Below are 25,999 nucleotides of genomic sequence, written 5' to 3'. Positions count from 1 at the left end.
CGTGAAGATCATTGCAGAGGCAGCCTCTTGGATTCTGTGTAAGTGCCCTTTCCCAAAGTGCCATCCCTCCCTCTGTGCTGGAGTCTGAGCTGGTGGGTCTTATGATCAGGTCTGAAGTGTAATTTTCGATGTTTGTTGGTGGCATGCTCTGTTTCATTATGGAATGTACAATATTAATATCTTCATTTTTCTCCACACAGCCGCAGCATGAAGGAATATCCCATACTAATCCCCTAATTTAAATTTGAAATTAATAACTATCACAATACTTGGAGCATCCTTTAATCCATTGATTGCTGCTGGCTTGCTTCCAGCAGTATCACTAATTACATTCTGCTTGCAAAAAAAATTCTCATTGCTCAGAGGCTTTTTTTAAATTTTTTTTTTTGAGAGCTGCTGGCTGGAATTCTTGTGCTATCTCTGCAGCCTGACGACACTTTTTAATGCTAATGGAAACGTTTAAAATGACTGAGCATCTCTGCTTGCTGGAAGAAAAGCCCTGGGGTTGCTGGGGGCTGTGCTCTGGGTGGGTTTTATGTGTGGGGGACAAACTCTCTGCTCTGGGGTTCCTGTGCCCTGGGGATGGGGCAGCAGGGGATCAGTCCCAGCCCCATCCAGAGCCTTTTTCCAAGGTCATGTTTGCCTTGGGGCTGTTCATCCATCCCCACCCTGAGCCAACAGCTGAAGTTTGTTACTCCAGGAGCTGCCTCTTGTGTTGGTCTGGTTAAAGGGGATTTCCAGAGGACTGGGAATAAATTAAAACTGTCTTTAATTCAATTTATTTTCAGTTAGCCTATCCAGAGGACGTGGGATGAACTAAAACCAGCTTGAATTCCCTCACTGTCAGTTCCTGTGGTGACATGAGGGTACCTTGGGTGGTACTGCCCCCACCCTGGCTTTGGCTGGGTGACACATCTGGCTCCTGGAGGAGAGTGGGAGCTGCTGGGATTCAGGGTGGATGGAATGTGGATCCTTTCACTGCCTGCCTGCCTTGTTTTTCTTGGTAGATACATTGGGAATGTATTTTCTTGTGGGATTTTTACCTGAGTCTTCTGAATCTCCTTGAAGAAAGGTGTCTGGAGGGGGGCAGCTGCTGAGAGATGGCTCTGAAGGCTCTGAGTGATCATTCTGGAAGTTTCTGAGCAGCCCTGGGTGTCTCCTGAGCACTGCTGTATCAAAAGCTGTCAGTATTGGTATCTATCCAAAATGGAAGAGAAGGGGTTAATTAAGTCAAGGATTAGGTCCTTAATCTGTGCCAGGAGTGCAAGAAATGTACTTTTGTTTTTGTCACATGCTAGAAAAAGCCCCAAAGGACAAGCATGAGGATTTTTACCTCTCTCAGCAGCCTTCTCTTGAGCACGCTCCCCTGGCTCCCCTTTCAGCCGATGCAGTGACCCCGAGGATCAGGGGGATCTTAGGAAAATGCTCCCATTCTCCTGGAGATGAAGAGCTCAGGTGCTGGTAAAACTCTTGGCTGGCTTTTTTTCCTAAATTGTCTTACAGTTCCAGAGTCAGGTCTCTGTTTCAGGTTTGTTCACTCCTGCCTGGGGTCTCACACAAACCCAGCCAGGCTGTGCTGAGGGTCTGTGTCAGGGAAGGTTGTCCAGGGTGCATTTAATTCTGGTTTCCTCTGAGAAGGGTGGGAGTTGTGTGTCTTAATTGTTCTCAGGCTGAGTCCCGGGCAGCTAATGAGTGTAAGAAGGAATTGTTCTGGCTTCCTCGGTTGGAATTAGCTGCATGATGGTTTGAGAGCTCAGACATTAAAGGGTTCTGGGTATTACAGTATTCATCGGCTTCTTAACTCTTTTTTATGGGTTCAATGAAACGGGACTCAACTTCTTTTCCAGGCTCCTACTTGAAAGTGCTGTCTGAGCTGTGGGGGTGATGCAGGTACAGGAAAAGGTGACCGAGGTCCCTTTGCTGCTGTTAGAGGCACCTGGCTCCATCAGGGAGGGATGGAGCTGGTTGGAGCAGGGCGGCGGTGATGGGAGAACAATCCCTGTGCCTGGACCAGCAGTGACCTCTTGTGGGTGCTGAGGCTGGCTGGGGACACGGGGGATGCTGGGGCTGGAGTCAGGGGGGTTGTTATTCCATCTGTGCCCTTCAACACAGAGTGGGAAAGGCAGCTCGGGTTCTCTTGGCTCAGCTGGCAGAAACAAAGAGCTGTAAATGGTGCAGGGGCTTTCCTTCCTCACAGTCTGTGCCCCAAAGCTGGGATGTGGGACAGGCTCTTGATGGCTCAGGAGCAGCCCAGGTTCTCTTCCCTGGCCAACCCAGAGTTGGGCTTTGAGCATTTCAGGGGACTCAGAGCCAGAGCAGAACTTCTGCTTTTCCCATGGAGTGTCTTCATCTCTGATGAAAGTGTCTCACTGATGTGGCACTAAATCCAGGAGAGTGGCAGGCACTGTGAAGGCACTGTCTGTGATATGCAGAGGTGCTGTGGGGTCTCAGCTCCTAATCATCACTTAAAAGCCCCAAGGCATCTGACCAGGCTGCCAGTTAATGGAGAACTGTGCCTCAGCCCAGCTTCCTACACAGCTGCAAAGGCAAAGTAAAAACTTCTTGTTGAAGCTGCTAAAAAAAATTAAAAGGTTGTATCTGTACATTCTGTCACACAGTGGAGGTAAATTTATGTAGTTACAGTTCACCCAGTGCTTTATAAGATGCAGAGTGCAGCCTGTGTGTCAGAAAGCTCTTTTAGTAGTTGGTGGGGTGAATTCCAGTCATTAATAAAAGATTTTTCTGTGTCTTTTCACCAAATACCATGTTGCTTTATCTCCCTATGCTGTAAAAAGCATCTGAAGGTGCAATTCTGAAAAGAGAATTTTCATTGTGTGCGTTGCTGTGTGACAAGTGACTTCCTTAGATTTCTATTCCTGAGCTACAGACAATGCTGCCTTTGAATTGAGATGTGTCTTCGGGCAGTTTCCAAATATTTCTGTTCTCTGGGCAACTGCAGATTCCTTGGGGCTGGAGGAGGAATGTGTGTTTAGGCAGAGACAGCTGCTCCCCTGCCCTGCAGTGAGGAGGTGACAGGAATGCCACAGAGAGGCGCAGAGAATGGAAGGTGATGGGAATCTTTAGTAAGAATTATTTGCCTTTTGTTGCTCAGTTTGGAAGCACAAACTCTGAGCCTGCCTTGCTGTTCAGTGGTCACCTCTGTGTGCAAACTTCCCACACTCCTATTTTAGAAAAGAGGGAGAGACCCAGCAGAAAATCCTCTGCCTGTCCTATTGCAGATTGTTAAAGCGAAGATCCATTTCTCCATTTTCGATTTCAACAACTTATGATGACCTGATAAACCGGTTTTTTTTTTTTTTTAGAACTGAGGAAAAAGTAATATCTGAATCACGGCCACAAGTCAGTGGAAATGCAAGTTCTGGATTTATCTTGCTTCTCTATCTGGCAAGACTTAATAAAGCTGAGTTGTGGAGCCACATCCATCACCCAAAATAAAAGCAGCAGTCACCAAGGCAGGGTGTTTGCTGACGTGGTTTGTCTGGATGTCTGTGATAGGTGGGGCTTGTGCTAGAAAAGTGGGGAAAAGGGAAACCAGGGAGCAAGGGGGAAGCCAAGAATGTGTAAGAACAACAACTGGAAATGCAGCCTTGACAAAGCTTTGTCTTGTAGGGTCAGATGGTAGCTAAAGAAAGCCAGCAATAATGATAAAGTTAAAAAAGCTGTCGGTGTCAGACTGCGTGCAGGGGAAATGCAAGTTGCCGCAGCTTCCTTTTTCTAGAAAGAAAATACAGAAGGCACCGCGCTCCAAAAACAAATTCCTAGGAAAAGTAAAGCCTGCCTGACTGGAGTTTAACTGGGTGGTAATTGAGGTACGTTGAAAGAAGATCTTGTTTCCGAAGGAAGCGGCTCGTGTAGAAAGGTGCGCAGGAATGCCGGTAGCTCTGTGCCAGCAGGGGCGGTGAGATGTGCGCGTCCCTGGGAAGGAGGTGTGGGGAGCAGGAGAGCGCAGCGAGCCGGGCGCTCCCGTCCGCTCCCTGCTGCTCTCGGCGGGCAGGGCGGGTGTTTTTGAAAGGAAGAAATTGGAAAAAAAAAAAAAAAAAAAAAAAAAAAAAAAAAAAAAAAAGAAAGAGGAAAAATATAAAGGGTTTTCTAGGCTGCGGGACCGTGATGGGCTCGCTCCGTGCGCCCCGGCGGGAGTCGAACGCGATCCCGGTTCCTGTCCCGGTTCCTGGTCCCTGTCGCTGTCCCGGTTCCTGTCCCGATCCCTGTCCCGGTTCCTGGTCCCTGTCGCTGTCCCGGTTCCTGTCCCGGTCCCTGTCGCTGTCCCGATCCCGGTCCCGATCCCTGATCCCTGTCCCGGTCCGGTCCCGGCGGTGTTCCCCCGGGGCAGGGGGGGCCGGCCCGGTCTCACATGACAGCGGGGGCGGGCCGGGCCCCGCCGCTCCCGGGGCTCCTCCCGGGGCTCCTCCGCTGAGTCCCGGCCGGTGCCGGCTCCGGCCAAAGCGAGCCGCTCCCTACGGGGTGCATCCCCTCTGTCCCCTCCCTGTCCCCGCTGTCCCCTCTCTGTCTCCTTTGTCACCTCCCTCTCCCCGCTGTGTGTCCCCTCTCTGTCCCCCCCGTCCCCTGTGATTGTGTCCCCTCTCTGTTCCCTGTGTGTCCCCTCTCTGTTCCCTGTGTGTCCCCTCTCTGTTCCCCTGTGTCCCCTCGCTGTCCCCTGTGTGTCCCCCCTCTGTCCCCTGTGTGTCCCCTCTCTGTTCCCCTGTGTCCCCTCTCTGTTCCCCTGTGTCCCCTCGCTGTCCCCTGTGTGTCCCCTCTCTGTTCCCCTGTGTCCCCTTGCTCTCCCCTGTGTGTCCCCTCTCTGTCCCTGCTGTCCCCTCTCTGTCCCCCGTGTCCCCTCGCCGTCCCCTGGTGCGTCCCCTCTCTGTTCCCCTGTGTGTCCCCCGTGTCCCCTGTGTGTCCCCGGGCCATGTCGCCCCCTCTGCCCCCCACGCCGCTGTTCGCAGCAGAGCGGTGGGCAGTGCTGCTGTCCTGCTGTCTGTCCTGCCTGGGCTCGGCTCTGCTGCTCTGCACCCACGCTCAGTGGCCGGAGCTGCGGACTCGGCCTCGGCAGCTGCTGCTCTACCTGTCCCTGGCCGACCTGCTCTCGGCTCTCTCCTACTTCTACGGGGTGCTGCGGGACTTCGAGCGCTCCTCGTGGGACTGCGTGCTGCAGGGAGCCCTGTCCACCTTCGCCAACACCAGCTCCTTCTTCTGGACCATGGCCATCGCCCTCTACCTGTACCTGACCATCGTCAGGGGCTCGCCCACGGGCTCGGGCTTGCTCTGGGGCTTCCACGCCGTGAGGTGGGTGCTGTGTGACCCCAGGCACCCCCAGCCCTGCTGTGCTCTGCTCGGGATGGAGCCTCAGGTGTCACTTGAGTCTCTGTGCTTCTCTTCTCCCCCTCAAATTCCTTCTAAACGGGGATTTTGCTGTCTTTTAACTAACCCACCCTGCTCGTTCCCCCTTTCCCTTCCCAAGCGAAGAGCTGGAGATGTGGAAGAGTTGGGGTTTTTTTTGGTTCAAGGTCTCTTAGAAGAATCTCTGGCAAGTTGTAATGACTGAAAATCATGGCTTCTGCTTTCCCTCCAGTCTGCTCGGAGGTTCTAGAAATAGTTTTACAAACCTTATGTCTGTGATACCTGCCTGCTGCTGCACAAGCTGCCGTGTTTGGGATCTGTCTCCATGGGTCCCCACCTTCCACCTGTGATCCTGGTCTGTGGATCCTTCCCCTCTGCCCAGGCAGGTTGCTGTAATTCCATGCTGGTAGCAGAACGTTGTCCACAAGTGATGAAACTGCTAGAGGAGCACTCTGAAGGTTGTTTTGGTATGTTTAATTGAAAGCAGGACAGACCAGACCACAGTGCAGCTTTATGTCTCAGTTTCTGCTATTTAGGGCACTGATTTTCCACATCATGTTTACTAAAAGCTTTCATTATGCAACTGGAGCTTGTGGAATCATGTGCTGAGCAAAAGAGTGATCCTTTAGTCCCCCGTGTTGCCAAGCTTTTGCAATAAATTATAAGAGGAGTGATCTGGTTTAAAAGGAAAAAAAAAAAAAAAAGCCCTCGGGACAAGTAGAGAATTTTCTTTGGTTTCTTGGTGAAATACTTGTCACCTTTTAGTTTCAAACAGCATCGTGTGGCAGGTGATTGCAGTCGAGCTGAGTCCAGGTGAGGATGAGCCAGGGAGGAAGCTCAGCTGCTGCCCTGCCTGCTGTGGTTGCTGCCGGAGCAGGGGCTGTGTGAGGAGCTGAGGGGCTGCACATGGCCCTGGGCACACCGGGGTGCTGCTCAGGTCAGACAAGATGCACTGGAGGAGTATTTGTGTTATTTCATCTTGGGGAAATAGAGAGTGGCGCTCTGAGAGCTGTGGTGAGGACGGGGTGCTGGGAAAGAGCCACGTGTTGCTTAATGGATGTAAAAAAAACAAGTCTGGCTCCTTCGTGGGCTTCTGGCTCCATCAGGCACAATCAAAGAGCTCAGGCAAATCTGGCCTATTTGTAATTTTCCCGTCTGCTAATTGCTTGTGTGGCTTTTGTCTGTACTTCAGTTTCTCCATCTGGTTTAATGCTCCTCAGCTTTCTCAGCTACCAAGTGTGGAGAGAAACAGAGCCACTGAAACAGAGCTGGCTGCAATCTGTGCGCTCTCTAAAAACTGTAAAAATCCTGGGAGGTTGCTCTAACCCGTTACACAGAGGGAGAGATGCTCAAATTGAGCTGCTTCTGGGTGAATTTGTTTGGTTTATTTTCGGTTCTTTACAATAAAAATGAAATGGAACCTTCAGTCCTTGGTACTGATCAGCACCATTTGCTCTTTTTAAAGGCTATTGAGCACCTGTGATGAGGTTCTGCTTTGTAAATGCCTCCTGTAAAGCTGCTTGTGCTTTATGATCTGTCTGAAAAGCCGGAGAAAAGAAGTGAGGACGTGTTCTCTGCCCATCCCCTCGTGACACATCACCCTGCTTTCCTTCCTTGCACTTTGGTATTTACCTGAGAAATAAAATCCTGGACATAATGCTTGGAGATGGAGCTGACTAAATATATGTTGGAAGTCAGAACCCAGCATTTTCCTGAGGGAATCAGGATGTTCACAGAGGATCAAACCTGTCAGACAGGTTTGTGCCACAGGGATTCCTGTGGGAACACATCCACCAATTCTGGGCTGGATAGCTGCAGCCTGTGCTTTGGTTTTAAACTTGTTGAGCTCAGAGGAGCTTTGAAAACAAGCCTACAGTCAGCTTTGGAAACACTTACGTAGCTGCAAAATGTGAGTTCTGGCATCCAGCGTGCAAATGAGCAGGCTGCCTCACTGCTTCTGAATTTCCAAGTGTCAGGTATCATCTGCTTGGAAAGCATCACCTTTGTTGGGAAAGAAGTTGGTCCAGACAGACAGAACCCACCTTGGGATTGTTTCCTGCTTGGCTTTTGTTGCTGATGACATTTGAAGGGTTTTCAGGCTGTGCAGATCATTATAACCACACATACACTTATTTTTAAAAAATCTGTAACATATGCATGCTTATATATATGTGTGTGTGTGTTTATATATATATATATATATGTTCACATTTATAACCATGTGTATATATATTTATGTCCATGGAATATACATGGGGTCCTTTCATGCTCTGCTGCATTGCTCGTCTCAATCCTTCAGGGGCTGCCTCCTGCACCATGGATTTGGGGCAGATTTGGAGTTCTGGTTACAATGTGTGCTCAGACCTCCTTCCTGGACCTGCCTGGGATATCCTGATTTTTCCCTCCTTACAGAGTAACAATTGCTGTCCCCAGAAGGAGCTGCCTTGGCAGGATGGCTCCTTGTCTAACCTGTGCAGGCAGGTGACAGCGAATCACCTGCTTGTGAGAGCCTCCAGGGAGGAAAAAGCAGCTGTGCAGCATAAATCAAAATGTGGTTATTGAGCAATCTGACCCCAGAAAACCAGGGCAAGGCGAGCTGGGCACTGCTGGAGCTAAGGGTCCTCACCTTGCCTTGTTTTGGTGTGACTGTGCAAAGATCTGCTGGGTTGGATGAGTTTTTATTCATAGTTTAGCAGGGGCAGTATTGGAGGAATGAGCTGTTGTGTCTGTCTTGCAGGTTGGATTTCCAGCCTTTTTACAGGAAGGAGGAATCACCTCCCCTTCTCTCCCACACTTTGCATCCAAGGGTGCTTTGGAGAGGTCCAGCCTACATCATTGTTCTTTAGGGCTCAGAGGAATATTTCTGCTTCTCTGTTCTTTTGGATCCTTTTTATTCCAGTTCTTACACACCTTGGGTGATGAGTCCTGATTCTTCAGTTCCTCCCTTCTGCTAGTTCAGTAAAAGCTTTGGCATTTGGCAGCCCTCCTGAGGCTGTCACTTAGGAGCTCTCAAGAGCAATCAAATCACCAGTCTCAGTTCTCCTTTCCAGCCTGCTAAAATGGAGCTGAAGTTCAGGGAAATGTCGGATTCCTTCCTGGGTCCTTTCAGATTTCCCTTTGTTGGTAATCCTTGTGCTTGGTGTTAGTGGTAAATATCCATCTGATCCCAGAATGCTATTCCAGTGAAAAGTAACATTCCTGTTAATGCAGCAGTTTTATTCTTCCTTTCACCAGTTTTAGGTTCTTTCTTGGTGGGGAGTTATTCCTCTCTATGTCTGTACTTACGCTGCCCTGTCTTACATCCACAAACTATATTTTTACCTGGTTTTATCTTAATTCTCTTTCAGTTTCAGCTGGCTGATAAGATCATTATTTAGGCAAATTAGTTTCTTAATTCACTTCCTTTTAGTTGGTGCCTTTGTGCCTTTACATGGTTTTTCTAAGGAAGTGCCATTTCTCTTAAATTCTTTGCCTTAGTGCTCAGTTCTGCCAGGAGTGCTGAGGATGGGAAGCTCTTTGCCTTTGCAGTTGTTTTCTGAGAAATGGCCAGTTTTACCAAAGTAACTCCTGAATTGTGTGGAAACTTTCATGGTGGTGGTGACATTTGGGATGTTTTTAGAAGTTTGCCCTGATAACAAGAGTGGGAAGGGCTTCCTGCAGCACAACTGTCCTTAAATAACAGCACTGGCTTGGATTAGCACTGCCTGTTCCGAGCTGAACCCTGAGACAAAATGTTCTAAACGGGCTGAAGAGTTGGGTCAAAATATTATGTATATGTATATGTATATGTATATGTATATGTATATGTATATGTATATGTATATGTATATGTATATGTATATGTATATGTATATTTATATTTTTTGTCTCTTTTGTGAGTAGGTGAATCCAGACATTGTTTAAGCATAGGAAGTGGGGTATTTTTGAAATGTGATATAATGGGATTATCTCTGATTCTACAGTTGGGGTATGGTGTGTCAGATAATCTGGTCAAGGCAACTGCTGTTTGCCTACCTAGTCTGGTGTCTGATTTTGGGGGACAAGATCCTTTCCATGCTCCCTGCAGCTGCTCCAGGCTGTCAGTGGAGGACTGTAAGAGAGCAAGACATTCATGGATTTGTTTTCTCTGCACCTGGGCAGAGCAGGAGGGTTGTTCTGGCAGCTCAGTCTGAGCCCCTGTCCCTCCCTCCAGGGTGACACACTCAGCTGGAGCAGGGCACTGCTCTGGTGTCATTTTTGTTTGGGCTGGTGGGATTTTCCTGTTCTTCCTCATGGTTTCTTGTGGGCAGCCCAAGCTGCTGAGTGACTTAATTCAAATGTGTCACCACAATTATTTTTCTTCTAAATGCTTCCCTGTATTTTCCTCTGCTGTCAAGTGAGAAGTCACAGGTCCAAGTTATGTGAATGTGGCTCCTCTTTGCTTTTTTAGCTTTTTGCTGTTACTACCAGTACTTTTCCCTGGCTTTTTGTTCTTCAGAAATTACATTTTTGCTCCCAAAATCCTGACTACACCTTCGCTTAAACCACTGACAGAATGAAGTAGCGGATTTCTTTGCGTGCTGAATTTCACTTTGGAATCAGGAGGGGAGACTTGGCTGCTTGTGCTCTGAAAGTTTGGCGTCATCTGGCTGGGTCCTGCAGGAAAATCACATTTTACAACGGCCTGGCCTTGTCAAATCCTCCAGCTCCCTGTGTCCAGGAGGGAGTGGAGAAGGGCAGGAGCTGGGATGGGTCCTGCTGTCCTGGCTGCACCCTGAGTGTGCTGAGCAGGCCAGCTCAGAGTGCAGCACATCCCTGCACCTCTGCCCCTCAGGACTGGGGCTCCACATGGCCCCAGTGGCTCCCCAGGAGGGGGATTTGCAGTCCTGGCTCATTCACTGCCCTGTTTGGCCACTTCCCCTCACCTGCTGCTGCTCTGGGATGAGCACTGGGGGGAATCCCTGCCTGGGGGAGAATCCCTGGCTCTGACACCATTTCCTGAGGGCCGGGGGGCTCAGCTGAGGCTGTTCTTGGCTTATTTTCATTCTCTGTGTGTCCCCCCCTAGCTGGGGTGTCCCCCTGGCCATCACGGTGGCCGCCGTGGCTCTGAAGAAGATTGGCTACGACGCCTCCAATGTTTCTGTGGGCTGGTGCTGGGTCAACCTGGATGCTGAGGATCGGCTCCTGTGGATGCTCCTGACAGGGAAGGTCTGGGAGATCCTGGCCTATGTGACCCTGCCAGTGCTCTACGTCCTCATCAAGAAGCACATTAACAGAGCAGTGAGTATTTTTCTGGGTGGTTCCATCCCCCGTGCCCTGCGTTTTTCACTCCTCGTTCAGCAGCTGCAGGGGCAGGAGCTGCTGCACCAGCCTCAAGTGTCCCCAGCCCTGGGCAAAGCAGTGCCCTGATCCAGCAGCACCATCACACAGTGACTTAGCACAGGCAGAATGTAAAAGCCCTTTGAAAACGAGCAGGGGTTGTGGGGTGTTAATGAGGGAAATGATACAGTAAGAGTTGAAACAGAATGTGAAGGACAAATTCAGCTTTAATCAGTTTTCTCCAGTTCCACTTGTACCAAGATTGGAATTCTCAAACCTCAGTCCTTTTAGTGTCTCCAGCTATAGTTTGTGTTTCTGAATGTTCTTTTTACTGGCAGCTCAAAGCTCCATTTGGGAGTCCAGGCACTGGATGGCTTTGGGCACCATACAGGAGACCCCCTGTCCTCGCAGGGCTCTGGAATTCAGAGCTCCAGTTGTGGCTGTTCCTTGTGAGCACACAGGATCCAGGCATCTAGGGCAGCATTTGCATCACAGACAAATCCAGATGAGAGTGGCAGAAGGAGCTGCATCCAGAGATTCCTTTTCTCTGAGCTGTGTTAGGGGAAAAAGCCCCACGTATGGGTAGATGTCCTTCTGGAAATTTCTGCCCCTGCCTTTGGGGAAGCTGTGGTGGGGATAAACACAGCCCTGGTTAGGGCAGGATCCTGAAGATGATTTGGAAGAACGAGGCAATTTTCAGAGTGTCCTAGGAAGGGAAGGGGAGGCAGGGAGGGTTTGCTGCTGCCTGTCAGCGTCCCCAGGCAGGACACGGTGTCCCAGCCATGGGCACAGACAGCAGTGTGACCTCCTGGAACCCCAGCTGGCCCTGCCAGGCACTCCTGGGCACGCTGCTGTCCCTCCCCACTCCTGGGAGCAGTGCTGAGGGCAGCTTTGGGGTTCTGAGCAGCGCAGGAGCCTCCTGCACTGTCACTGCTGGGCTGCAGCAGCAATGTCAGTGTTCCCAAAGGCAGAGTGAGCTGCTGCTCCTCACTGTGCCCTGCTCCCTCCCTGCAGGACTCGGGGGCTGTTTGAAGCCCCGGAGCTGTCCCGTGTCTCAGGTTTTTCAGCTGTCCCGTGTCTCAGGTTTTTCAGCTCTCCTGTGTCCCAGGTTCTGCCCAGCCCTGTCCCTGCTCTTTCCCTGCAGCACGCTGCTCTCTCCGAGTATCGTCCCATCCTGCCGGGAGCTCCTGCCCTGCAGCCCCGGGCCAGCGTTGCAGACAAAAAACTCATCCTCATCCCCATCATCTTCATCTTCCTCCGCATCTGGAGCACGGTGCGCTTCATCCTGACCCTGTGCAACTCCCCTGCCGTGCAGAACTCTGTCCTGGTTGTCCTGCACGTGAGTGTTTGCTGGGAAATGCATCCGAGGGGGCACCTGGGGGGGGCAGAGAAGGCTTTGGTGCTCCCAAAATCACTTTTTTGGCGGGGTGGAGTGTTGCAAGAACACCTGCTCGCATCAGGTGAGCCCTGCCTGGGATGCAGTGGTCAGAGAAATGCAGCAGGAGCTGCAGCAGCAGCATCTAGTGGCTGCAGGGAAAGCTGCCCTGGCAGGGATGGACAGGACCAGCTGCTGCAGGGACAGCAGCTCCCACTGGAATGTTGCAATGTTGGGTGTCTGTCCTCCCGCAGGGCTCAGCCTGCTCCTGCCCTGCACCAGTGCCAGCCCCCTGGTCTGCTTTTGGGTGCTTTTTTGAGGGGGAAAAAAGGCTCATTTTTCTGAATTCCTTATTCTCAATGTAGGTGAGTGTCAGTACTGCAGCTGGTCTGACACGGTGTTTGCTCTTTTCTTGTGGTTGAGCAGCCCTGGGTGATTCCTCTCCTGCCTTTGCAGGGAATTGGGAACACGTTCCAAGGAGGAGCCAACTGCATCATGTTTGTGCTGTGCACACGGGTGGTCCGGGCCAGGCTGCTGTCCCTGCTCTGCTGTGGCCACTGTGCCGAGCTGGCCTGGCCCGTGCAGGGCTCCCAGAGCTCCTGGCAGCACCCACAGCCCCACAAGGACAAGGACAAGGACAAGGACAAGGACAAGGACAAGGACAAGGATGTGCCCGGCCCTGAGCAGACCAAGCTGCTGCTCTCCAGCACCTGAGCTGCCCCTGGCTGCTGCTGATTCCTTCTCTCATGGTAAAGCCCCAGAGTGAGCCTTTACTGCTCTGTGCACACATGGGAGGGGTGGGGACAGTGAGAGGGGGGACAGTGGCAGGGGGACAGTGACAGGGGGGACAGTGAGAGGGGGCAGTGAGAGGAGCAGTGACAGGGGGACAGTGACGGGGGGACAGTGACAGGGGGCAGTGACAGGGGGGGCAGTGAGAGGAGCAGTGACAGGGGGGGCAGTGACAGGGGGCAGTGACAGGGGGGACAGTGGCAGGGGGGACAGTGAGAGGGGGCAGTGAGAGGAGCAGTGACAGGGGGCAGTGACAGGGGGGACAGTGACAGGGGGACAGTGAGAGGGGGCAGTGAGAGGGGGGACAGTGATGGGGGACAGTGACAGGGGGGACAGTGACAGGGGGGACAGTGACAGGGGGGACAGTGAGAGGAGCAGTGACAGGGGGTACAGTGAGAGGAGCAGTGACAGGGGGTTCTACTGCTGCTCTGGGGGTTCTGCTGCTGCTCTGGGGGTTCCCTGCAGGCTCTGCAGCCCCATCACGCTCCCAAACCATTCACAGAGCTGCTCTGCTCCCTTCCCCCTGAGCTGCTGCTCGAGCCTGTAGAAGGAGGAGCTGCAGGACTGCAGGGCTGGCTGGCCCACAGGAGCAGGACACCAGTCAGAACTGAAGAGGAATTGGTGACTCTTTCCATGTGAAATGCCACGTGCCCACATTCTGTCAGTACTGCACAGACTGGGTGTTTGGTACCCCAAGTCCTACAGTGTCCTGTGGGCAGAGGTGCCTCCTGTTCTTTCCTGAAGCCTTGGCATTCATTTTATAATTATATTAGTATATTTAAACCCCAATGTGCACAGGCTCTGTAAACACAGGGGGTCCTCAAGAGCTCATGAGCCCATTTCATGGGGCTGCTGAATGGCTCTGCTCCTCAGCCTCCCTGGAGTCTTTGAAGGGTAGATGGAAGCATCTTATCTGTGCCATAGATGACTTCAAGAGGTTTTTTTTCTCATTTCAAAAGGCTTTTAAAAACTTCTGAGAACTAAATAGCAACTTTGATAGCTCAACCTCTTGTGAATCCCAAAAGGATTGGAAAGAGGAGCTGTGTTAAACTTCTTGCAGAAAGGTAGAATAGAAATTTTTAAATTTTATGAGATGTAGTATTATGCTGTGTTCAGTTTTGTTTGTGAGCCAGCTCTGAAGAGAGAAAGTGAAATTGTCACCAACTTGGCTTGAGGGAAAACAAAACAGCAGGAAAAACAGCACCAAAAATAATCAAAACAGACTCCATATTGTCAGGTTGCCTTTTTCCATTACAGAGCTCTGAGAAATGCTTTTGGAGAAATGTGCCAGGGTTACATTTCCAGCTCCAGGAGTGTGACTGTCACTTGTTCTGTGCAGTTCCAGGGGGGTGGCACAGCCCTGGGGTGTGACTGTGCCCTGTCCCTGCAGGTGTGGGATGGTTGTACAGCCCTGGGGTGTGACTGTCACTCGTCCCTGCAGGTGTGGGATGGTTGTACAGCCCTGGGGTGTGACTGTCACTCGTTCCTGCAGGTGTGGGATGGTTGTACAGCCCTGGGGTGTGACTGTCACTCGTTCCTGCAGGTGTGGGATGGTTGTACAGCCCTGGGGTGTGACTGTCACTCGTTCCTGCAGGTGTGGGATGGTGCCACAGCCCTGGGGTGTGACTGTCACTCGTTCCTGCAGGTGTGGGATGGTTGTACAGCCCTGGGGTGTGACTGTCACTCGTTCCTGCAGGTGTGGGATGGTGCCACAGCCCCACAGAGGGAGCTGCAGCCCGGGGAAAGCGGCGCTGGAGAGGCTGAGCCCTGGAGAGGTCCCGTTCTCACTCCCACACTGCAGCCTCTGCTCCTCAGCTGTGTCAGGATGCTCTGGAACAGTCTGTGCTCGCTTTGTGTTCAGCTCTGCTCCAGTTTATCTCCCCTCCTTCCTCTCACCCTCCCCTCCAAATCTTAAAACTTGTCTGGGGTCTCTCATAGAAAAGAGGCCAATGCCTGGTGAGTTCTGAGCTGAACAAAGGCTGTGGGGACAGGAAAGCTGCAGGAGCTGCTGGAAGGACTGTCCTGGGCAGGGGCTTCAGTCGTGGTGTGTGAGCCTTCCCCAGAGCTCCAGCCTGGCTCCCGTTCTTCCCTTGAACAAGGACAGCAGTGTTTATTTTGTGGTGCTGATGGATGGTGCTCTGGAGGGTTTATCCCTCCTCCTTGGTGTTTAGGGTCAGGTTTAGGTTTGTGGTGGCAGCATGGGGGTTCTCCTGGGGGAACCAGAGCCCTGCAGGCTCCCTCAGTGCTCAGGGATTTTGGGATGTACCCCCAGCTCCAGCAGGGACAGCCCCTGCCAGCAGCAGGACAGTGCCTGGCTCTGAGCTCCTGTGCTTTGTCTGTGCCTTGGGCCTGATGGATCACACTGGGGAGGGGATGGGCCTTTGTGTGCCATTTGGAGATCAGGTAATCTCATTTGGAGATTACCTTAGTCACAGCTCCTCACTTGTTTGTTTTTTTAGTATTTTCTCAAAAATTATACAAAATAAAGTTCTGTTTCTTTACCAGGACATTGCCCAGCATTGCATTTGTGCAGTAAAAATAGGATCTTGTCTGGTTTTTGGTTCCAGAGCCCCAGCTCTGCTGCTGTTCCCTTCAGAGTCCTTATGGATCCAGCCCTTTCCTATTGCTGGAGATCAGAGTGCCAAATCTACCTCTCCTTGTCTGGTTGTACAACTGATAAAGCAGGGTCTGTGTATGACTTATTTTCAGGCAGATCATCTGTTTCTTAAATCCTTGTTTCACCTAAAATTCCATGGTAGCCCAGGGTCCCAGAATATTGAATTAGCCCTGCCTGAACATGCAATTCCTGCCCCAAATGCAGGTGAGAAGGTGTCACTTGTGGATTTGTTCTGTGGGATGTCTCCTCAGGGTGTGCATTGCAATGAGCATTCTGCAGCAGGGCTGGCTGCCAGCTCCTGCTCAAACATCACATTTTAGAGCTCACCTCTAATCTTCTCCAGCAGATTTACTGTCCTGGAAACTTAAGTTTGCCCTTTTCATCATTTTTTTTTTCCGCCCAAAGATGTCAGGGTTTCATAGGACCCAGCCTTGAGCACAGATCATCAGGCTGAGAGTAAATAAATCCCTGCACACGTGCAGGGGAACTTTACCATGAGCTGGGTGAGGGCAGAGGAGACACGGAGTGGAGTTCAAGTCTCCAGGCACACATGCTCTGGGGTGAAGAGCAGGTGTAAAACCTTGGGCTGTGCTGCAGCCGAAGTGGAAATTGTGCTTGTAAAATGCCTATAAAATCATCTCTTTGCTCGTTCCTGGCTCTGTCCTTTGCCAAGTCAAACAGATCCCAGCTGCTGAAGATGTCATACCCCCTGCAATCGCTTTGAAAATCCAAGAAGTTGATTTACTATCCTGTCTCCCTTCACCAGCCTCTTCCAAGATCATCCCAGTGCCAATTACAACCTTAGAGATGTTGTTACCACATTCTTGCTGTGTTTGGAAAATATTCCAACTCTTCTGCTGCCATAAGCAAATATTTACTCTGATGAAGGGGTTTCGATGACAAACATATGTGTTCTCTTTTGTTCCTGTGTGTTTCAAGATTATTTCTTCAGGAACAGAGTTTAAAGACCATGAGAGAGAATTCTCCTTCCCTGTGTTTGCTGAGTGTCAGAGCCCAGAGGGACCCTTTAAAGGGCTGAAAATCCATGATGGAAATTTGTTCTCTTTGCAGTTTCCCCAGCTCTGGGGCAGAATTTTCCCTCTTGGTTTAAGATCTGTAAAGGTGAGGACAGCACAAGTTGCTGAGTGAGCTGTGGGCTCGGGAGCTGTGACACAGGAACGTGATCCCCATCAAGATACCTGGGAACAGTGTCCTTCAGGCTGTTCACTGAAAAGAAATGCAATAAAAGATAAATGCCAAGGAATCTGGGGACTAAATTCCACCACAGTGAGAGCAGCAGGGCTCTGTTCTTCTTCCTACTTTGAGGCATGCTGCTTCCACGTGGAGGAGGCGATGCTGCAGCCAGCCAGGAAACGCGTGCGTGACGCGTGAAAAAGAGGTGTTGCTCAAGAGATGCCTTCTTTTGAGCTGGCTGATAAAAATGGACAAACCAATAAACAGGAGGTTTGCTTCAAGTTTCTCTGGCTGCCGGGGATGCTTATGAACTTTGAATTTCTCTGATAAGCTGGAGAGTTGTGGTGGATAATTAACCAGGTCCTGGGCTCCTAAAGCAGTCCCGTAACAGAGGAGGTCAATAAGAGAGCCAGCAGCACGTGGTGCATCTCTTGCATGAAGAGGGAAAGGGCTTTGGAAGAGACCCTGTCGCAGCCACAGCTCCGGGAGGATGAGCTCTGGGGAGTGCAGCAGTGCCTGAGGCAGCCGCTCCCTGCAAGGTAGGAAAGAGCAGCATGGCCCAGGGCCAGAGCTGTGCCCGTGGTGGCTGCGGGGGTCACTGGGTGCAGCTGCAGTGCTGTGCCTCGGGGCAAACACCCTCTCTGTTGCCAGGGCTGCTCCCCGTGTTCCCTGATGCTGCAGTGGCCGGGTGACATCTCCAGCTGTGCTGGCCACAGCTGCCCGGGAGCTGCAGCTCTGTGGACTCTGCTTGTCCGTGTCAGGGGTCGGGGGGATGGGTTCATTTTACCGACCTTGTCCCTTCTCCTTGGTGGGGGTGAGCCTGGTGCCCCCTGCCACTGGGCAGCACCTCTGGTTGGGACTGGATCTGGTGAAACAACATCTGGCACTGGCAACAGAGTTGAAAGAAAACAAAATTGAAGCCATGGGGGAGCCGGGCAGGAGAAGGGGATGTTCAGCCTCAGTGCCTTGCCCTGGCTGACGGAGCCTGCTGTCCACTGGATGGGTTTGGGAGGGTCACGGGAGGGTTTTTTTCTGTGCAGAGCATTTCCATGCCCTGTGGCTGCCTTGACTGGAAGGACCCGAGCTCAGCATCCGTGGTTCACACCCCAGCATGAAGGTGAACAGAGGGAAGCAGGACAGCTCCGAGGGCAGTGAGGGTCCCAAGGGGGTGAGTGTTGGCTGTGAGGCTCCCACAGGAGACAGAACAATCCCTGGGGGTCGGTGGGTACCTGTAAAGAGAGGAAAAGAGCGTGGTCTTTTGGGCTGAGACATTCCTATTCTTGAGCCCAGTTTGTGTCTGCCTGCAGGGCAGTGTTGCACTGAGTCTTGTGCTTGTCTGCATCTCTCCCACCCCATAACTTCTGTGTGACTTTCCCCTTCTGTGTGACTTTCCCCTTCTGTGTGTGAGCTGCTTTCCTGCTTTCTAGTCAGTTTTAGGCTGCAGATGCTTCTGGATGGGGCTGCCTTTCACAGCAGTATTTGGGGAGTCTTGCACAATGCACTGCTGGGGAATGCCAGAGGTTTCCCTGAAAGTGCTGGATGTCAATAATTAACACCAGTGGCTCTTTTGAGCTCCTGGGATTTGGTTAATGAGAGCAAGGCAGCTGCTTTTCATTACCAATGAGAGGATGGCAGCAGTCTCCTCCTAGAAAACAGATCTGGAAGCCTCAGCTTCCTCCTGATCCTTAGGCTGAGATCGACTTAAATTTCAATCTCCTGTAACACCTTAAACTCTGCAGATCCCTGGAGCTGAGCTGCTAGGGATTCTGAGGAATAGAAAGAAGCACCAGCAGCTATTTGGACAAATGTTCAGTTAGGGAAATGACAGAGCCCTCATGTGGGACCTGAGCTGAAGGAAAATCTTGCAGACATTAAGACCATTAAGGCTGGTGAAGGTGGCATCAAACAAGATGAAAATGAGGAATGGCTTTATTGATGTAGCAGCAGTGAGCTGCATTAGTGAGCTATAAAACCCAGCCAAACAAAACCCCAACAACCCAGCTCTGTCAACACAGCCCGGGGGCTGCACAGCAGCTGAACTGCTGGGGAAAGTTGTTTTGGATGTTTTTGACACTGAGGAATGTGTGCCCACAACAGGGTGGGCAGCAGATCCTGCTCCAGATGGCAACTCCCCTCCTCTGTTGTAGTGCAAAGTACAGTCTTGTACCCTTCAACCCTCTCTGGGCTTGGGTCAGTTCTAATTTGCTTCAGTGGTAATCAGTCAGATCCATAAATATCTCTATGCCAAAATGCAGAGGAAGAAAAATTAACAGGAAAGGGATTTTTGCCACTTGATGCAAAAATCACTTCTTTTTAAACCTTTCCTCTGCCAATATCCTGTGTTATTCCACTGCCCAATTTGCACATTGGAAAAGAATAATTGCATACAACCCTTTTCCCTGAAGGGTGGTGTTTTAAGAATGGTAACTTGAAAAAATTAATCATCCAAATGATTCATCAATACCAGCAAAGCAAAGTGAATTACTCTGATGACTGTGGGCATAGCAAGCAGAACAAAATGAGTTGTAATGGAAACAACCCACTGGGCTTTTATATGCACCAAAATGAAGGGAAAAACACAGAAAGCAAGACTTTGGGTATTTCTTTATTTTTACTGAATATTATTAAAGCCTAAAAGCCAGACTCACTTCCAAAGTTCTTTTTTTTTTTTTTTTCCATTTCTCTCTGCAGAAAATGACGCTTCCCCTGGCCCTGGTAGCTCTGATTTCTGCCTTTGGATCTTCCTTCCAGTATGGCTACAACGTGTCTGTGATCAACTCTCCTGCCCTAGTGAGTGTCCCCAGGCTGGGAGCAGGGTTAGAGCAGAGCAAGGCAGATGAAACATGGAGTAAATTAAATTTACTTTGTGCCCAGATGAGCTCTGGGGTGCCTCCCCCTCCAGGAACCAGGCACATCCTAAAGGGAAAGACAACCTGTAGGAACAGTTCTCCATCCCTCTTTTGCATCCATTCCCCAGCTCATCCATTTCTGGATTTTTTTATCAGGACATTTGTTTTATAGCAGGGCTTTATGGCAGAGCTTTACATTGTACCTTAACAGTACAACGAAAATTGTCCTCACTGTGCTGAATCTGCTTTGTGCTTTATTCCAGTACATGCATGAGTTTTACAACAGAACCTACCTGGACAGGACTGGAGTGCCCATGGACAGCAGCTTCCAGACTCTGCTCTGGTCTCTCACCGTGTCCATGTTCCCTCTGGGTGGCCTCTTTGGGTCACTCATGGTGTGGCCAATGGTCAACAACTGTGGCCGGTGAGTGAGAGCAGTACCTGAGCTCCTGCCCTGCTTTGGGAGCAGATAACTCTGCTTATCTCCTCAGGTTTATCTCATGGTGGCTCCACCTTGCCCAGCCCTCGAGCAGCCTGAAATTCCCCCCACACCTGGAGGCTGAGGCAGGGGGGATGAGGGAGAGCTGATGTTGTCTCCTCAGCCTGGAGGAATTTTTGTGGTTCTGGTATGGCCAAGGCTGGGCTGTGGGCTGGGCACTGAGCCAGGCAGAGCAGGGATGAAGGAAAGACCTGAGATCTCAGATCAGGCCCAGCTGCTGCTGCTGCTGCTCAGCTTTCCTGAGAAACTTCTCTTCTCTCTGGAAGCCCTCATTACCTGCAGGAGAAGTGTGGCAATTTGCCTTTTCCTGCTTGACCAGTGTTTGGCACAATAATTCATTTGAGTTTTGGACAGCATGACACAGAGGGGATCTATCTGCAACTCAGAAATGCCCAACTGAATCTTGTCTCTTTTTCTTTTCCTGTTACTTTGTAGAAAGGGCACTTTGCTGATAAATAACCTCTTTTCCATCACTGCTGCAATCCTTATGGGAACCTCAGAGCTGGCAAAAACCTTTGAAGTAATCATCCTTTCCCGTGTTGTCATGGGAATATTTGCTGGTAAGTGGATGGTAGAGGGAGAGCAATAAATATTTCTTTGGCTGTGTAAAGGTGTTTTATTCTCCCAACAGATGCTTTCACAGGTAGCACACTTTAGAATCTTGTATGACAAGGCTGTGCTTTAGCCTGGTGCAGAAGTACTAAAGATCTTTGGGAGATAATGGCCCTGGGACTGGAATTTAAGCTGTAGGGAGGAGATCTGTGTCTGTAAATGCAGCAATAAACATCTGCTGGGCACTGCAGCTCCCACCCCAGCAAACCTGCTGAGGATAATCTGCTTTCCTAGACAACTCAAAGCAGATAGTGTACTTCTTTCCTTTTTAACATGACCAGAATAATCCATCAAAAGCATTGCCAGATCCAATAATCCAGTTCTGGAACTGACTGTTCTTCCTGCAGGAGAAAAGAAATGTTAAAAGGGACAGCAAAGGGCTCAGAGCCACTGGATTTCCTGCAGAGGTAGAGGGAAGACAAGGATATCTGTTTGTCCCTGCTGTCAGTGGCTTTATTGGAGCAGCAGGAAAAGAACAGAGCCATGCTGGGTACCCCGAGCACAGCCAGGTCTATAAGGGTCCTAAGAGCATTTAGGCTCAGTTAATTGGCTTTGGGCTGGTGAGACTGGCACACTCCATGGTTTGTTAATGAGCTGGGATAGCTTGTAAAAACAAATTTCCTGCCTTAGCTCACCAACTGTAATTCAAGTTGCTTTCCCAAGCCAGTTTCTTGTTTTCCTTTTTCTTTTTTTCTCTTTTTTTTAATCTAATGGAGGTTTTTTGGCTTTTGATTCCCTTAAACCTGGCAGCTGCTCTCAGCACTAGAGCTTGGAATAAATGCTAAGGGTCTTGTTAAATGTGATCCATCTTTCCAGTTATTTATAACCAACAGACAAATCCAGCCTGGCTTCCCTGGATTGTCCTTCTCAGGCTGACCTGGCCTGAACTTGGGTGTTGTGCCTGGGGAGGATCTGGGAGGATCCCAGTGTCACCCTCTGGCACTGGTGGCACTTGTTTCTGTACCTTTCAGGCCTTGAAGCTTTCTAATATCAGCCTGATCACCTTTGTAAAACCCAGTTCCTGAAGCCTAGGGACTCTAGAAATGTTAGATAAGAGTCCCCTGTGGTCATTTGATTCCAGGAGTTTGGGAGCTGCCAGGATTTTCAGCATAAGCACAGGAGCTGGCAGCTCGCTGGGGTCACTGTGGGGCAGCCCTAGAATGTTCCTAAAAATAACCCATGTCCCTGGTGTCCTTATTAGAGCATAAATACCTATTCCAGCAAGCCACCTGCAAGACATCTCAGACCAGCAAAGCTCTCTCTCAGCACAGCATTACTGAGCAGGGAATTTTTAAAAGCTGACACAAAGTCATTTCCTTCCACTTTCACATCAGCATGTTTGGATACTGATTTCTCTTCTTGTTTTCAAGGAAGCAAAAGTTCCTCTCTCATACTTGGAGTTTGTTTCCAAACCTGAAGCAGAACAATTTTTATTTGTGTGTCTTGTACTGTTCATGGCAGAGCCTGCTGGAAGAAAGCTGGTTTTTTTTTAGGAGGAGGAGCACTGAACACTTAAGCCAAGACACCCACAAATCTTCTGCTGGCTCTGTAGGCAAGGCAGGCTCCTGCTAATCCTGTCAGACTCCAAAAATGCTTTGCTGCCCAGCAGCTGATAACCCAGACACCCAAAGCAGAAGGGTTAGAGTGTGGAGTTTCTGCACATCCTGTGGTTCACCAGGAATCTCTTTTGTTTCCCATGGGAAATCAGCAGCTTGCTGAAGGTTGAGCTGCATGTCTAACACTGTTCTCTTAACTTCTAGGTCTGGCTTCCAATGTGGTTCCCATGTTCCTTGGGGAAATGTCCCCCAAAAACCTGAGAGGAGCTATTGGGGTGGTCCCACAGCTCTTCATCACCATTGGCATCCTTGCAGCTCAGATCCTTGGTCTCAACAGCATCCTTGGGAATGCTACAGGTAAAGCTCTGGCTCAGGACCTCTCTGTGGGCTCCACAGGGGGAGGATTTCTCTCAGCTGATGTCCTGTGGCCTTGCTGCAGGGTGGCCTGTGCTGCTGGGGCTCACTGGCATCCCATCCCTGATTCAGCTCCTGACACTGCCCTTCTTCCCTGAGAGCCCCAGGTACCTGCTCATCCAAAAAGGCAACGAGGAGCAGGCACGGAGAGGTACAGCCCTGGGATGGGATGGGATGGGATGGGATGGGATGGGATGGGATGGGATGGGATGGGATGGGATGGGATGGGATGGGATGGGATGGGATGGGATGGGATGGGTCTGCCTGTGGGACACGGCTGACAGCACCAGAGTGTGAAACTCTGCACTGCTGTGCTGCTGGTGGGTGGAATTCTCAGAACTCTGCTCCTTTCCCTGTGTGGGTGGGTCCCCAGGTGCCCAGCATGGGAGCCCTGCTGCCCAGGGTCACACATTGCTGTGTCTTGGTCTGAAGCAGCACAACTCTGTGTAATCCTGTGTAATCTGTGTAATCCAACTCCCCTGCTCTCCCCACCAGCTCTGCAGAGGCTGAGGGGCCGGGAGGACGTGGATGATGAGATCCAGGAGATGTACCAGGAGGATCAGTCAGAGAAGGAAGAGGGGCAGTTCTCTGTGCTCAGCCTGTTCACCTTCAGGGGCCTGAGGTGGCAGCTCATCTCCATCATTGTCATGATGGCAGGCCAGCAGCTCTCGGGGGTCAATGGGGTGAGTGGGGAAGGCCAGGGAGTGCAAACAGGGGGTGCAGCTCCCGAGGGGGAGATGGGGGCAGTGCTGGCACAGGGGAGAAACCTGGGAGTGCCCCTTCACCCAGGACACTGGGGTGAGTCAGCCCTGGCCAGTACCAAATCCATGGACAAGGTACAGGGTCAGCTGCCCTGTTAATGATAACTGGAATGATTTTAGAGTGAAGTGCTTGTGCCCAGATCCAAACACCAATGTCTCCAGAAATGGGCAAATTCCATCCTCGGGCTTCTGTGCACCGGTGCCAGGATTTAAAGCAGCCAGAAGGGAGATTCCCACATTCTGCCTTGGGCCAGGTTCTAACCCAGCTGTGGTTGTGCTGCAGGTGTTCTACTACGCAGACAGAATCTTCGAGTCAGCAGGAGTGCAGAGCAGCAGCATCCAGTATGTCACCGTGTCCATAGGTGCCATCAACGTCGTCATGACTTTGCTGGCTGTAAGTTTGTGCTGGGGCTCTCTGAGTTCTGACTTGCCCAGTCTCCCCTCCCCCTGTTCAGCTTAGGCTGTGCTCATGGAATCCTACAGTCACAGAATGGTTTGGGTTGGAAGGGACCTTAGAGACCATCTCAGCCCAAAAACCTTCCCACTAGAGCGTTATTTGCACACACTGGGAGATGCTTTCCTTGACAGATGCCTTGTGGTGTCCCTTGGACAAAAACATCTGCAATAATTCCTGGTGTCTCCCCCTCTCCCCTCTCCTGCCTTTTCCAGGTTTTCATTGTGGAATCCCTGGGGAGGAGGATCCTTCTCCTGGCTGGCTTTTTGCTGTGCTCTGCCTCCTGTGCAATCTTAACTCTGGCCCTCAATCTCCAGGTGTGTATGAATGGCTCAGGTGGTCTTGCCATGATTTCTGGGCTTTATAGGGAACAGGCATTGGAATATTTTGAGGATGCTTCTACACCTTGGGGAGGAGGGGACAGCATGAAAGGTCTCTGTTGTATATCTGCCTTAAAGAAAGCCAGGAAAAGCTGCGATCCTGCTTGTCTGAATGCTCTCCCAGGATGTCACGTTCCCAGTTCCTGCTGCAGCTCTTTGGCAGCAAGAATCATACCCAGGCTTTCTGCTTTCTGTGTCTAATTATGGACCTGCCTTTAAATGCCTCCAAATCTCACTGTGAACAGTGCCCTGAGTGTGCTGGTGATGTCCAGACAGGAACCACATCTAACCTGTGCTTCGATCCTCACAGACCACTGTCTCCTGGATGTCCTACCTCAGCATAGTCTGTGTCATTGCCTACATCATTGGACACGCCATCGGACCCAGTAAGTGCCACCAGTCTGCCCAGTCTCCCTCACAAGCTGGGTAAAGCCAGCTGTTATGCTCAGTTTCCAACCAAAGCCTTTGTGCAGCTCATCCAGGGAGGCTGAATTTCATCTCTGTGTGGCCATGCCCTGTGCAAGTCATTTAAGTGCCCCGTTTTTTTCTTTAAATTTAATCCTTGTTTGATTTACTGGGTGCTCCTAAACGCTGATAGTTAGAAAACACTGTCTGCCACAGAAATGAGCAGTTTAATTAGGAATTCAGAGTGAGGGGATTGCCTTTGGGATTCCCTCAGCTGTGGCTGCCTTGCAGGTCCCATTCCTGCTGTGATGATCACAGAGATGTTCCTGCAGTCGTCCCGACCCGCGGCGTTCATGGTGGGGGGCTCTGTGCACTGGCTGAGCAACTTCACCGTGGGGCTGGTCTTCCTCTACATGGAGGTAAGAACCCAACACAGGGCAAAACTTGGGCTGGAAATCAGCCTCTTCGCCACTGTGTTCTTACAGACAGGCTTTGAGGAGCTGTAAATGCACTTGTTGGTTCTCGAAACCTGTGTGTGGGATTGTGTAAAGGGCAAGGAGCTGATGTTCCTCAGCATTTTCTCATCACACCTGGCTGTTGCACAGGCTTTAAAAGAAAGCAGTTTGATTGCCAGGTCTCATCCTGAGCTCAGGAGCTTGGAAAAGATGGCAAATTCCCCATCTTGCACTGCAGGATATGCCTCGGGGGGACAATCTTAGCTTCTGAAATCAGGGTGCCCCCAGCAGCATTGACCCAGAAACTGCTGCGGTCCCTGACTGTCACCTGTGCAAAGGCAGATGCTGAGTTTTGTTTCAGTCATGGAGCAGACCCTCAGCCTCCTTTCCCAGTGAGTTTGCAATAAACCTGTGGTGGTGGTTTGAGAATACAGAATCTAAAACCACCCCAACTTTGAGTTGTTCGGCTTTAAATACGAGCACCAGACTGTGGCTGCATTTTCTGTAGCCAGTGCAGGGTGCAGCACATCCAGGGCAGGTAAATCCCAGCTGGAATGTTGCCCTGACCCCTGCTCTCTCCTGTCACTGCCCCAGGCTGGGCTGGGGCCCTACAGCTTCCTCATCTTCTGTGCCATCTGCGTCGCCACCATGGTTTACGTCTTCTTTGTTGTTCCTGAGACCAAGAATAAAACCTTCATGGAAATCAACAGGATCATGGCCAAGAGGAACAAAGTGGAGATTCAGGAAAGCAAAGAGCTTAAAGATTCCTACCCCCTGGGCAAGCAGGAGGAGAAGAAGGCACTCTCCAGCAGTCAGATGTGAGCCAGCTGTGCTTGGCCTGACAGGATCTGTCCAGCAGGAAAACAAATACAAGGATTCCTCCTTTGATGCTGATCTGATTGTGTTCCATCACGGAACTGTTAAGGCTGGAAAAGACATTTAAGATCAAATCCAACTGCAAGCTTAATGCTGCCAAGCCCTCC

General features: G+C 50.7%; 2 protein-coding genes across 3 annotated transcripts; both read left to right on the top strand.

Moving 5' to 3' along the window:
* The first annotated feature begins 4,927 nt into the window (after positions 1 to 4,927).
* On the top strand, positions 4,928 to 15,177 carry GPR157 (G protein-coupled receptor 157). Its single transcript, XM_062507477.1, has 5 exons — positions 4,928 to 5,304; positions 10,404 to 10,617; positions 11,801 to 11,995; positions 12,488 to 12,780; positions 14,517 to 15,177. Exons 1-4 carry the CDS (start codon positions 4,928 to 4,930, stop codon positions 12,743 to 12,745), a joined length of 1,044 nt encoding a protein of 347 aa, XP_062363461.1. The 3' UTR covers positions 12,746 to 12,780; positions 14,517 to 15,177.
* A 1,142-nt stretch (positions 15,178 to 16,319) lies between these two features.
* LOC134052806 (solute carrier family 2, facilitated glucose transporter member 5-like) lies at positions 16,320 to 25,838 on the top strand. Of its 2 annotated transcripts, XM_062507476.1 has the most exons (13): positions 16,320 to 16,327; positions 17,757 to 17,799; positions 19,323 to 19,421; positions 19,744 to 19,904; positions 20,415 to 20,539; positions 22,352 to 22,504; positions 22,587 to 22,712; positions 23,057 to 23,244; positions 23,606 to 23,716; positions 23,992 to 24,093; positions 24,467 to 24,542; positions 24,853 to 24,980; positions 25,611 to 25,838. In XM_062507476.1, the coding sequence occupies exons 1-13, from the start codon at positions 16,320 to 16,322 to the stop codon at positions 25,836 to 25,838; spliced, it is 1,548 nt and encodes a 515-aa protein (XP_062363460.1). The 2 variants fall into 2 exon arrangements, with proteins under 2 accessions (XP_062363460.1, XP_062363459.1); XM_062507475.1 differs by lacking the exon at positions 16,320 to 16,327 and having other exon boundaries at positions 17,743 to 17,799.
* Positions 25,839 to 25,999: the final 161 nt, after the last annotated feature.

The sequence above is a fragment of the Cinclus cinclus genome, chromosome 23, assembly GCF_963662255.1.
Source record: "Cinclus cinclus chromosome 23, bCinCin1.1, whole genome shotgun sequence".
NCBI lineage: Eukaryota > Metazoa > Chordata > Aves > Passeriformes > Cinclidae > Cinclus > Cinclus cinclus.
Note: the sequence above shows the minus strand (reverse complement) of the source record. Positions and strands in the feature narration are given on the sequence as shown.